Source organism: Saccostrea echinata, unplaced genomic scaffold (genome assembly GCF_033153115.1).
Source record: "Saccostrea echinata isolate AGI-Se365-2 ecotype Australia unplaced genomic scaffold, CSIRO_AGI_Sech_v1 ptg000047l, whole genome shotgun sequence".
NCBI lineage: Eukaryota > Metazoa > Mollusca > Bivalvia > Ostreida > Ostreidae > Saccostrea > Saccostrea echinata.
The window spans coordinates 5,040,752-5,054,672 of NW_026889796.1; the positions used below are offsets into that span (position 1 = coordinate 5,040,752).

General features: G+C 33.5%; 1 protein-coding gene and 1 pseudogene across 1 annotated transcript; both read right to left on the reverse strand.

Annotated features, from left to right (window-relative positions):
- Positions 1 to 586: 586 nt before the first annotated feature.
- LOC133203041 (putative nuclease HARBI1) lies at positions 587 to 2,484 on the reverse strand (annotated as a pseudogene).
- Positions 2,485 to 10,031: 7,547 nt separating this feature from the next.
- LOC133202301 (adiponectin-like) lies at positions 10,032 to 11,904 on the reverse strand. The gene is made up of 2 exons (XM_061338092.1): positions 11,656 to 11,904; positions 10,032 to 11,319 (listed from the first exon to the last, which is right to left on the reverse strand). The coding sequence occupies exons 1-2, from the start codon at positions 11,876 to 11,878 to the stop codon at positions 10,892 to 10,894; spliced, it is 651 nt and encodes a 216-aa protein (XP_061194076.1). The 5' UTR covers positions 11,879 to 11,904; the 3' UTR covers positions 10,032 to 10,891.
- Positions 11,905 to 13,921: the final 2,017 nt, after the last annotated feature.

Sequence of the window (13,921 nt, forward strand, 5' to 3'; positions counted from 1 at the left end):
TATGCCGTGAGATATTTATTACTTTATACAAAGATACGACTCAGATTGCAAAACAGTTTCAAACTATTCGGGAATTGAAATTACGTCTTGGTCTATCGTATTGGAATATCTTAGCGGGTGGATTAAAAAAAATCAACTTCGAACTGGAATTACAATCCAATGTGTTCCCAGACTTCCGCATAGAATTGTATTGAGGATAATCCTGTTAAAAAATCTCAGACGTGTACATGTATAAATACATGATTTGTGAGATCGAAAATTGTACGTCCCGTCATTTGTAACTAAAAATATGGGGTGTAATGTGAGATGTGCCTGCAATGTAGAGAGAAATCTTCGAAAATTAGAGACTTAGAACGGACAGACCTCGAGAAGAAGAACATTCAACTACAAAACGCCAAGCTGGCGCTACAGATTGAATGCCTGAAGCAGACTGTCTCTCAGAATGAAAATGCTCTACTAGCACTCCACGCAATTACCGATGAATAAAATGATATATATAATAACTGTGTATAATAATAAATATCATATAATCACATCATTAACATATAAAAGGTTTCATTCAGAAATTTATTTCTGTTAATTCAAATTAGAAATAGGTTCTGGTGATAAAGTTTCTGATTGCTCTTACATCCTCAGGTCCACGATAAGCCAAATGAATAGAGGGGTCGTTATCTTGTTCATCCTCATCCTCCATCTCTTCCTTAAGAGACAATGCAATATTATGCAGAATTGCACATGCACCAATTATTCTGCAGACTTTTGCAGGCTTCATTTTAATTTCACTATGCAGGACATGGAACCTTCTTTTCCACCACCCAAAAACTCGGTCAATGGTATAAAATAATTTCGTGTGCGACAATGGGCTGCATTAAAGGCTTCCTCGGAAGGCCTCGCAGGGTGGAGATACGGGGTAATGAGAAACCTGGAACAAGCATAGCCGCTATCACCAAGAAGATAGCCGTCCTCAACACCATGATGGTTTCCTTCTAAGAATAAGCAGACGTCAGACGTCCGAAAAATATGACTATCGTGGGTACTGCCAGGCCACCGTGCATTGATGTTTATAAATTTCCCTGAATATAAAATGAATTGTATAGATTATTACGTTTTCAAGGAGAGTTCAAAATATAGTATGATAAAGATCATGTTCAGAAATTCCCATAGCATCTAGATTTGGATTTAGATTGGAGTGAATTCAGTACAAATGTATTTCTTTGAAAGTTTATCCGCAAAGTTTGCTTAAAAAATATACATGTTTAGTTAACAAAAACTGGAGCAAAGAGTTTCTATTCTTTAAATACTAGTATACACTTTTATGACACAGCATTTGTATAGATCTTTCCGAGAAATACTTGAGTCCATTTAGTCTAGCCCGAGGTCATATCACATACATGATTTAAATGGTGAAACGTTGTGGTTCACATGTTAGTCTCAAAGGAAAATGATACTCTGGACTTTTATTGCTAAGATTCGAACCCCCAAAAATATCACACAGGGTTTAAATATACAGTAGCCCGGGGCTAGTCATTTTAATAAAAATTTTTGCATAAAAAATTGTTGGGATAGTTAGTTTGAGGTTTGGGCTAGCAATTGTATACTGCTCAGTAGCCCCTGGGCTAGTGGATTTTTCATGAGGAAAATTTCAACCCCTGCCATATTAATTATTTAAGTAATAAAATAAATTTTGTTGAGAAAAATTTCCTCAGAAAAGTCTTGTTTGTCATATTTTCATAAGTTTCAATAACAATAACTTTACTGTAAATACTAAATTCACAAATTGAATATGATTTTTATATAAATATCTCTGTAGCTGTACACATTCTGCACGCCTTGTTCGCCAACTCCTTTTTCGGGGGGGGGGGGGGCACATTTACACTGTTTTTAATATGTAAATCCACAATATATAAATAGTTTTTCATAACCGCAGAATGTTAAAGCAGGTTGCAGTAACGTAATTTTCTGTATATCCCTACTTTTACTACAATCATACAGCTAAACATGCGGTATAAATTAAAACAAACAGTCCTTTTCCAGATCTTGTTCTCAACGAAGCCAAAGGAAAAAATTAGAACTGTTGAAGATTTTTTTTTCGGAATAAAAATAAAACTGAGATCAATATATGATGAGATACTACACTACTACATGCATGTACCTTCGTGGTCACAAATGGCCTGTACATTGATGGAATGATACCCCTTTCTGTTAACAAAGACTGCCTCTTTTTCCGACGGCGCTTGTATTCGAACATGTGTTCCATCGACACAACCGATGACTCCTGGAAATCCTCCCCTTGCAAAGAAATTTTGTTTTGATCTAACAATCTCCTCTTGATTGGGCCACTTTATAAATCTGTCTTTATTTGCAAGGAGTGCATCAGTAATTAACATTGTTGATGGCTCTGCAAACTGTACTCTTGTCTAACCCCATAGTATCGCCTATCACCTCCATAAAACTCCCAGACGCATAAAAGCGAAGCGCCAGCATAACCTGCAAGGATTTCATACTGTTTTCAAAACTTTTCTGTTGGTTTAAAAATGTATTCAAAAGGGTCTAATGAGGGCACATGTTTTCACGTCGCTGTCAGCATTCTTGCATAAATTTATGACGTCACAATCAAAATGACGTCATTTTATAAGCGTTAATTTACTAAGATTATTTACTTTAAAATGAGATGTTACTTCTTATATTGTTACTTAAGAAGTTATGATTTTTTTACATCAATATTATGTGTTATTAATGATTATCAATACTTGAAATATAAACAATGTAGCTATAGGTTTTTAATTACTAAAAACATGGATTTTTACATTGATACTACGTGTATAGTAAAAACTGATAATTACGTTAAACAATGCAATATTATTTACAAATTATGTAGTTTCTACGTCATATTGAGGCATGAAGCACTATGATCAATATAGTATTTTTAGAGGTAAGTCTGACAAGGCAAACCAAGAGAAGTTTCATAAAACACTTATGCAAAATATATAAATATATATATATATATATATATATTTATATTTATATTTCTAGTATGATGTGTTTGATCTATTTTTCAGTAATTGATCCTGGGATTATGCTGTAGTAAAATGTTGATCTTTTTAGATAAAAAGTTTAAATATCCACGTAATAACAATTCATGTATATGTACTCGGAGAAAAAAGTACCTGCATTTCCACAGATATGGACTGACTTCGTTTTGTTGCTCTTTGCAGATCATTTCGCAGCATGTCCGAAATATATGTACTTGAATCTCGTTTAAATCGAAAACGTGATCGAATCTGTGTGTCACTTAAGTCAGACATTTCCATTCTCTCTGTGTAATTTCTCTCCTTCCTCTCCGCAAACAAATTCCCGAACAATAACAAATCCGCCATTTTGATTTTTAATGTTTAATTAAATATTTAATGTACCTAGGTAACCTCAGTTAAATCTGTTAGTTAAATTAGAAAACTAATGAAGCTTTAACTGTCAGTTAACTTTCGTGCAACCCATTTAACTGGCCGTTAAATTTAACGTCGCGTTAACGAAAAGTTAACGGCCAGTTAAATTTAACTAACGTTCGTGCAACCGGAAACAGGAGATCATTCAATAAGACATAATCATAATAAAAAAAGTTTCGTGTTTACATTTTACGAGGACGTCAAAAACAAGTATAACGTCAACTGAAAATTTTCCAGCTGAAATATGATATAAATACATAAAATCACACAAAAATATTTACTTCATGTATAAGATACATGGTTGTATTTCAGATAGATTCACAGTGGAATAGTTGGAGATATCGACGTGTGATCGATTTCAAATAATCTACGAACAATACTAATCTGTGAATAGGGCATAAACCACAAAGCCCTGAAAATTCCAGAGGTGGGATCAGGTCCTAAGAGAAGTAAGCTTCCCCTGTCGACTGGTCACACCTGAGCACTATGTATTGATCAGATAGACGGAATATTCTGTTGTCAAATTAAGTATAAAAACAAAGGCCTAATAACTGGAATGAAATACATGTAACTATGTCAATCAAAAACGACCAAATTATAGGTTATATTTGCTAACAAGGTCATTATAACAACCATTGAATTTATGAAATGCTGACTTTAAAGCGAGGTTGGTGAAATCTATACTTATAAATTAATAAATTTTGCAAATAAACTCCGAAACGGGTGCACCAGAGTTCTTACTTACTCCTCTAACAATACACTGTATACAAGATGATGTCCGTAAACTATATTTAGATTTCACTTGCATTGTAAGTATCGTACATTAAATTAAAAGTCTACTTTTATTTTCTATAAACAGCCATGAAATAGCAAAAACGTGAGTACGGTGGCGTTTCCGGTTGGCGGATCTAAGTTACTGGCAATTTTTAATGAAACTGCATGACAACAAGCAATCGTTTATTTATTTCATTAAACGTCATTACTGAATTATTCAATCAAAACTTGATTTAAATGATATAAAAGAAATAAGTTGTGATAACCGATTTAAAAGGAAAATGTGCTAATTATTTTCGTCATTCACCGATCGTAATATTGACAGAAACTTCCAGAACATCATATATAGCATCGAGCCCGATGTTGAAAAGAAAAACGAGGCGATTATAGCTGCTTTAACATAAAAAAAGAAGCTTTTGAATGAATGGTCATTGAAATAGTGGTAAATCATTGATAACACTGTAAGTTGTGAATATATTTATATATCGAAAGGCTATTACATATATGTAGTAAGTTTTCCTAATAAATTTATCGGTAAAATTTGCATATATTCCTCACTGAGGGCATCATGGCAACGAACCCGAAGTACAATTTGTACTTCGTAATAAACTTGCTTACATGAAAAGAGAATATTAATGAATACGGCATTATTCAAATACAATTATGCTGTAAAATTTTGCTTTAATCAATACATTTCAGTTTTTTTTTTATACAGTCTTTTGTATCAAATACTCGGCCTATTCCAGTGGCGGATCCAGGAATCTTGAAAAGGGGGGGGGACCAGTTTGGGGTTGGGGTAGGGGCCCACGGACACACCAAAAAAAATTGATTTATTAAATTTTATGTATTTTGGACACAAAACGGGAGGGGGTCTGCAAGTGAATTCATAGGGCGTTATATAAAAGCTAATTTTTACACAGGTTCTTGGGTCTTGGATTATAAATATGTATATACCTTATTGATATTTGAAAAAAGAGGTAAGGTACAGTTTTTACATATCAATAAGGTACATACATATTTATAAACCAAGACCCAAGTACCTGTGAATTTTTACCCCCCCCCCCCCAAAAAAAATCTATTTCTCAGTAAAATGTGCATATTCACTGCTTTTATTCTTGACGGAAATGAAATAAGAGCATCTGAAGTACAATATCCATAACATAGTATATACAATATCCATAACATAGTATATAACAGGTTTCTCAATAAACGTCAATTAATGATATTGTTATTTAAGTTTTACGGGGAGGGGGGGGGGGGTGGAGACGTACTTCTACTTCATGCGGGATTTTGAACAAAGTATTTCTTATTTCTTCCTGCTATAATCCTGAAGGCTGACAGTAGAAACTACAATACATATAATATTATTATTAGATTTTTTCTGTCGGTAGTGGTATAAATTCAATTCCCCGCGCTTGCGCGGGATTTCATCTAGTTCCTTTAACATCAACTAATTTGACGGTTTTAAAATTAATTCTTCATTGAACATGCTCTAAGTATCGAATAAGTTGGGAGGCATAAACACCATATGCAGGTGATAGTGGAATATTTAAGGATTTTTTTTTTTTAGTTTTGTGTGTGTACTTGGTGTGTAAATCACAGACTTGTCATATATCATATATCAAGTAAATATCAATTAAAATATCATTATCATATATTTCATGAAGCGCGCTACGCTATATTTCTTCGATTGACGATAGATGTAAATAGCATTCAAATCAATTTCATAGTTGGCTTAGTAAAAAAAAAACACAGCAAATGTGCATATTACTATATAAATAAGGAAAATTGACGATGGAAAAGCCAAAAAAGTCATCTCTTTGTCATGCAGTTGTTAGTTGTCCCTTATCACATAATTATCTACTCATGCTCTGATTATGACTTGCTTTAAAATATTCAAACTGCATGTCTGTGTTTTGAATTTGTTTTTGGTCTAGTTGTATTAAAATACATGTAGCACGTAAGTGCAGGTATGGAAAAGAGCACTGGATCAACCAATTTATTAAAATAAGCGTAAAAACGTTAAAAACATTTGTGATTAGATTCTGAAACCCAATTCCTACGCATTTCTTTTAATTTGCATGTTTGTTATCTTTTGTGTATGTAAAACGGTTTCAGTGAGAAAATAAAAAATGTTTGTCTATAACTTCCTGAATGATATGTTCAGCTTTTGTATGATCACGAAGTGATTATTTAACGCTTATTTAATGGTGTAGTAATGGACATTTTCGGTTGGGTAAACTTCTACAGCTATTATCGACTATGGATAAAAAGTGTGAAAACCATGTTGTGCGAAAAAGAAAAAATCTAATAATACAAATAAAATTTATATACATGTAATCCAACCAAATTAGTTCCTGGATACATTAGATACTGCATTTTTGAATGGCTCAAAACCATGTGTGTTCTGCATATGAACTACAGAATTTCTGATTAATATCCCTCCTGATTCGCTGCCAGTGGAAGGAAGTCAGGCAAATAAATACAAATTTAGTATAAACAAATCATTCTGAACGGGTATGAACCGATTGGGCTGGTAAAACGTCATCTCCCTCATCTACCGCTTGCATAAATTTCATTTGAAATGCTGTATTTTTATATATCATAGAGTGACAACCTCAAAAAACTTAGCAAAAATGAAAAATGATAACAGATATTAGAATATAGGTTTTGATATGCTATGAATTCATTTATTTTGAAAATGTAGCGTGCCCCCCCCCCCCCCAATAATTTTGCCGATATACAGATTACTATAGAAACATAGGTACTATATGCTTGTGCCCCATCAATAAAAACGTCTGATAACCTTTTTTTTTTTTTTTGCTTGTCAAGGAATTTTTGGTTGAAAGTACTCCCTCAACTAAATATTTATGGCTGTGCCCCCCCCCCCCCAACTGAAATTGCTTCCTACGGGCATGGCTGATTTGCTTAGCATTAGGAACGACGATAATATCCTATATATGAGATTTCACACTTTTGATCTGACAGTGACATAAACATAACATTCTCGTCTGTCAGTCCTGTACGTCGTCAGTATTGTTTTTATTAATTTAAAGTTTCTGTAATCGTTAAGCTATTAAAACAGACTAAAAGTAACGATTTGTTTCATTTTTTTTTACAATAAAAGCTAAGCCAAGAAGATAGTTCTGGTTGAGAGATTTATTGATGTGTAAACTTTTTCTTAAAGTTGTTCTCGTCCGACCAAAACACAGGAAATCAATAAATAAAATTAAGATTAAAATTATTAACCGATACCCGCATCGTTCGACAGTAAACCGGTAAACGAGTTCTCGTCGACAGCACTAGTTTTAGTCCCCAGTGCGCTACATACTGAAGATCCGTGACTAGTCGCTATTTTGTAAATGTTCACCCAACTGAAAATGTCCAATAGTAATATAGCTATATGAAATTACTGACAACTGCAGGTCGCTTCTTTAGCTGTCATGCGACATGCAGCGTATTTTGAATCCCTAATGATCAAAAACATGAGGCATGATTTAAAACCTTATCATGAGATCATATCTCAAAGGTCAAGATCACTGAACAATGGTATATTGAAAAGATGAATTTGTAAGAACCTAGAATATTTTTCTAGCATGATATCGATCTATAATTCTTTAAGGTTTTTTCCCATCAATGGAATAGATGAAGTGCAGATCCGTATTCCAATAATTAAAAAAAAAGTTCTAGCAAATATCAACAAGAGGATAAAGGGCATTAACGGTCACCTGAGTATTATACAACACTGTAAAGGATCCATAGAAAAATAAAACAAAATTTACTGATAGATGAAGATAGATGAAGCTATGTGGCCCAAGAATTTCAAAAATCTGGTAAAAATACCCTTGCTTATTGTAACGTGCAATGTTGTTTGCTGTGACGTCATAGTTAAGCGGCTGTGAGTGAGTCCTTTCTTTTGATATCAACAATTTTGAGAAACTGGCAGATTTTTATATTTTCATTAATTAAAATGTCGGAAAGACTTTATTTTACTGGTCCTCAAAACACGCGCTAAAATATAGTCTCTCCGTAGGTGAGCTCAATATATAGAAGATCGCGTGAGCGATCAAAAAAATAATAAAAAAATAATAAAAAGTATGAGGTTTTAGACATTTTGACCCCAAAATCGATTTCTACGGATTTAACCTCGCTCTCTGAAAAAATTAAAAAAAAATATTGCTTGTTCATCGAAAAAAGACCAAAAAAAATATTGTCAATGAAACGCGTGCGGTACAGGCTTAGTGCCGTTTCTTTCGTAGTTAGACTTTTTTTTCATGTAATCAAATGAACGAGATGTGATTGAAGTTGAATTAAGATCTTGCAAAAAATACAGATGCAATTAAATTTCTTAGTTAATCTAAAAGAATAAGACACTAATCATAATCTCTCGGATGGTATGCGAGGACTAACCCAAATCTCCCGAGCGGATGCTAGACTAATCCATGTGCGAGGAATAACCCTAATCTTTCTGATGGATGCGAGACTAGCGCTTATCAGTGGAAAACTTGTGCAAGGACTAACTCTCAGGTGGGTGCAAGATTAACCCTAATCAGAGAAATATGCAAAGGTTGAGTTACCTAAATTTTACGCCATAGTACAATAGGCGCGCGGATTTTGCCGATCTGGGGACCGATAAAGTAAAGTCTACCCAAAATATCAATTCTGATATTTCACTGTGAAAGTATCACCTACACATGTATTTATTTTAGAAAGTTGTTATATATAAAGGGTAAGGGTGCTACATCTCAGCGGCAAACTTCAACCCTTAAAAAAATAGTCACGGTAGCTCAGTCGGGCGCTCGCTCCATGATCGGAAAATCGTGGGTTCAAGCCCCTGCCGCGATATACTTAAGTCGATAAAAATAGGTTGCAACTGTTCCTTCGCCAAGTGCTCAGCACTTTGAAGTGAAGTTGCGGGTCTTTTGGATCAGCATTTGATCAGTCTAGAATTAGCTAGATTACTTATTTGTTCAAACTCCAAATAAAAGACACCTAGTAGTCGGACACATTTGCTTCTTATTTTGATTATTTACTAGAAAATGACACTGATATCAAAATAACAACTTAACTTTTTATGATAAAAGTAATGACTTCAACTTTTTTTTTTATTGTTAACTACCTTTATTTATGTTTTCAATATACCATTATCGCCTGCATAGGGAGTTAATATCTCCCAGATGATTCGATATGGGAACAATACCAAAAATTTCTAATACGAGGCAGACTTCTGACAAATAAGCTGATGAAACAAGGATATCTGTAATCTCGTTTAAAGTCAACATTTCGCAGATTTTATGGATACAGTGACCTTTTTCGCAAATACAATCTGTCGTTAGGGTAAACGATGACTGTCGTCTTTCATACAAATTAAGAGACCATTATTTTCTGAGTTTACTATGTTTAACTGCTCATGACAATGGGGACAGGGCAGGTGAATGGCCTGTTCATTATAAATATATACAACGATTTCTTGATAGGAAACATTTAGCAAAGGGGACTTATCGAATCTTGAATCCGCCTTCTGATTGGTTAATTAACTTAATTTAGATATTGAACCTCGAAATTCGAATCTCGTGTTTCGAATTTCGAATCTTGAACGAGCCTTCCTGGCTTTCGTAATTACATGTATTAGGATAGAATAAACAGGTAGGTAAATATCGATTATTACCTATAAGTATTTGAATTATTCAGAGAGAAAAAATTGTGGAATTGTATGCAGAAAAAAAAATCAGAGAAAAAAGTTTTTGTCGTGGACAGGTATATTTAAAATTGAAAAACAGTTAATATTTTTTGGATTACAAATGACCATACTACTTCCTTTAAGTCTTTAATTAACAAACACATCAGGCAAATATTTTCTTCTAATTTAAATACTATTTAAACACTACCCTTCAACCTTTTTGTAAAATAATCTAGAAAAACTACAGAGCATACAACTGCGTTTGTGGACAATTTGCTTAACAGTGATCAGATGGAGAATACTCTTCAGCTCGTGGTATGATTAATTCTGCAAATACTAGTAAACTTATACTTTTGCAAAGATAAAACACTGCTAAAAGTTCCGATTTTTTCACGTCTGAATACATGTAATATTTTAGGGGGAAAATGAATTTCAACACAAATTTTGAAAATGACTGAAACACAAATTCACACATGTAATTTTTGACTACTCCGCACACTTTCAAACTGACCTGCCGATAATAAGAAAGATATGCAAGAACAGGGGAAATCAATATGACATTAATTTACAAGGAACTACATGTTATCATAGCATACTGAAGGAATCAAAATCCTAACCGTAATCATAATTTTGATAAAACACATGAGTAAATCACATTGATAGGCAGGAAAGGACTACCGGTAGTGTGTGCAAAAATGCATTTCTAAACATACATGTAAATAAAACAAACTTCAGTTACAGATTTCAAAATTAGAACAGATAATTTTACAGAAGTAGATGAATAATAAATAATTTGTCATTCATAAACTTTTATAATATATCTCTAGTAATCATACCAGTTCACTTTCCGTTACTGTAGAACATGTTATCTTTATCACTTTGTGTGTGTGTTGGGGGGGGGGGGGTTCTTGTGTATGCTTATACATTTTAATTATTTTAATTATCTTCTTTTATCTTGAGCAGCAGAACTTTTCATAAGGAAAATTACACGATATTATGTTTTTCTTAGAAGGATTCCAGTGAATGTCGATTGAATATTTCCTTCACCATGACTTCCGCCATATACATGCTCATTAGAACCGTAAATCTGTATCCAGATGTGGTCATCTTTGTTCACATTTATAATCACCATCGCTGAGCTGGAGTCTGGTCCCCCTGGGTGCGGCACATAATTTGAAGCCTGTGCTGTACCTCCAACAATCAGCTGGGTATAAAAATCAGTGCCTCCTGTGGCTATGGTCCAGTGAAACATGTAGATGCCCGTCATGGGAGCAATAAAGATTCCGTCTTCAGTGTGGTAATGGTTTCCTATGTTGATGTACGTCTGCTCAAATCTTATGATTGTCCGGGTACTGATACCGCTAGTTCCTGAGGATTTGTATGCAGAAAAAAATACAGGATCTGTCTGATCGACCAGAACACCTATTTAAAAAAATGAAAATCATTTAATTCCAACATGCAAGTCTAAAGCTTTCAAATATCATTGTGTTAACAGCTATTTTGAGAATTTTCTTTAAAATTTAATTGGGTTACCACAGGATTTTAAAATGAAATAAATTTAATGATCTTAAAGGTCTATTTTTTTTTGATAAGCACTAAGTTGTTAAACAAAATTCTTATAGATTTCTAGATGTATATTATAAATTTTAAAATGCAAGAAATACACAGTACTACAGTGAAGAAATAAAACGTATTCGAAATGTCTTTGCCCTGTTGAATAAATTATACATGATCCATAACTTTCGAAACATTTCTTACCATATCTGATAGCAAGAACATCCAATGATGACAGATCGGCATCACTTCTCCCTGTCAATAGCTGTCCAAGGATTTGCTCTGTGGCGTTCAGTCGACGTTCTATCGTCTGCTCCAGTCTAGATAAGCGCTCTTCAACGCTGGTCAAATTCCGGCCTTTCAGGAGAGTGGCCAATTCAGCCGTTGAGACAAATGCAAAGAGAAGAGGCAAATGATAAAGGAGCATCTTTGATTTTTTACGTTTGGCTCTGTTTGGTTGGTTTTGCTCTGTAGCTCGGGGAGGCTATCTTAATCTTTCACGTCGTGGATTCTTTTATAAATATACACATTTTAGCTCGCCTATATGTCATTTTGGTTAATCTACTGTACGTGTACATAAATTGGCGGATTCAAAATTTAGCGCAATCAAGGGGTATGGAGTTGTTGGCGTAATCATGAATTAGCGCTACACATGTCCGTGCCGTGAATTGTATTAGTAAATGATTTCTTAACGGTATTCATGAATTAGCGCATCGTTGTCTGCGCCAAAGCCGGTAAAATATGAAGCCCATTTTTTTAAGTACACTTACATTATTTTGCATTTGCTAATTGTAGTCGATTTGACTTCAAAGTCTGATTTAAATATTGAACTATGTGAATAGGGATTTACAATGTATTGTAGGTCCATATGTATCCTTCAGTACTCTGTCCAGCATGTTTATAATTAAAGAAAAACACTTTTAGTTTCTGGAAATGGCGTAATTTATATTTTTACATTATATCATATTATCAAAAAAGACAATTCCAACGAAATGTAAATTATTTTTTCAAAAGATATTGTATCAAAGTGTCAGAACTGAAGCATATCTAGTTGATTTGAACTTTTTTCTGTTAATGAATTCTTTCATCCAGGTTACTGAAATAGGCCAACATCTTATTAAACTTGCTTAAGTATGAGGCAAAGTTAAAATGTGCAAAGCATCAAGATTTCCTTTTCTCCTTAGCTTCGTAAAGCTTTTTAGCTGATAAGAAAATGCCTCCTTTAAATTTTTTAGTATTGTTTATAATAATTATATTATTCACTTTGAAATTTTAAAGGGAGTCTTCCTTAGTGTGAAATTCTCAACATTTCTCAAATTTTATTAGAAACAGTAACACCCACAGATTTTGTGAAAAGCTGGCTGCAGGAAAATTTAAGCATCTCCATTCTTAAGACGACGTACCTCCGAATTCTATCGGATGTATCCTTGCTGCAGGACCTACAGTTTATCCGAAGCGAGCCAACTGGAGTTTTATTGTGTGAAAACTACAATAGAAAAAAATCTTCAATTCTATATCAAATGTAACTTACATTGACTTCAGTATAAATGCCAAGTAAAGGAAAAATCTATCGTCTGGGTTTTTTTTAAGGAACTGTCTCAAAATACAGGTACATTGTACATTTACTATAGGATTATATGGGATAGTACTAGTTTTTCGCACCTCAAAGCGAATTTTACGAATACTACAATAGACTTTCTGCTCAAATAATAATATAAGATGAGTTATACGATATTGTACATCATATGTAAGAAACACTCAATTCTATAGTCTGGTTTCCAGAGGGGGCATCTAAAAATGTTAAATTTTCCCGTTTTTCTGTATTATTACAAAATATGATAGATACTGATGATTTATAGCCAAAAAAATCAGAAAATAATTATGAGATTTCCAAATTCCTGTGTTAAAAATGTCAAAAGCATATATTTTATACTTTTTTTCTTTCAAATTATTTTTATGACCCCCTTTTAAAGAGCTTCATTTTATCTCAAGATAATTTATTGATGCAAAGCATCAAATCGGCCGCAAAATTTTTCACGTGTTGATACCCTGGATCTATTGTCGGCATCATCATAACATAGATTCATACAGATGATGATATCACAATAAATGTGAAATGTCGAAAAATGTGTTGCTTCATTAGGAGTTGTAGCAAACTCAAAACGAAATTTAATACCAATTTTTCTCCTTTTTAATAATCCGGAAACTTGTATCGAGTTGCTTTAAACCTTACGCATTCCTACTTTAGGGAGCACTTTTTGTATACCCTTTTATAAATTCATATATAAATATACCTTTTTAAAAATGACCAAAATAGTTGAATGCATTACTATCAATTATAAATACGTAGTGTAAAACATTTTTTCTCATTTTTTTTTACCCATAAGTTTTATGTATGCTAACAATAGTAAGTTATTCGATCGAGATCTGGACCAATAAAAAATAACTCCTCATTTCCCCATGTGCACTT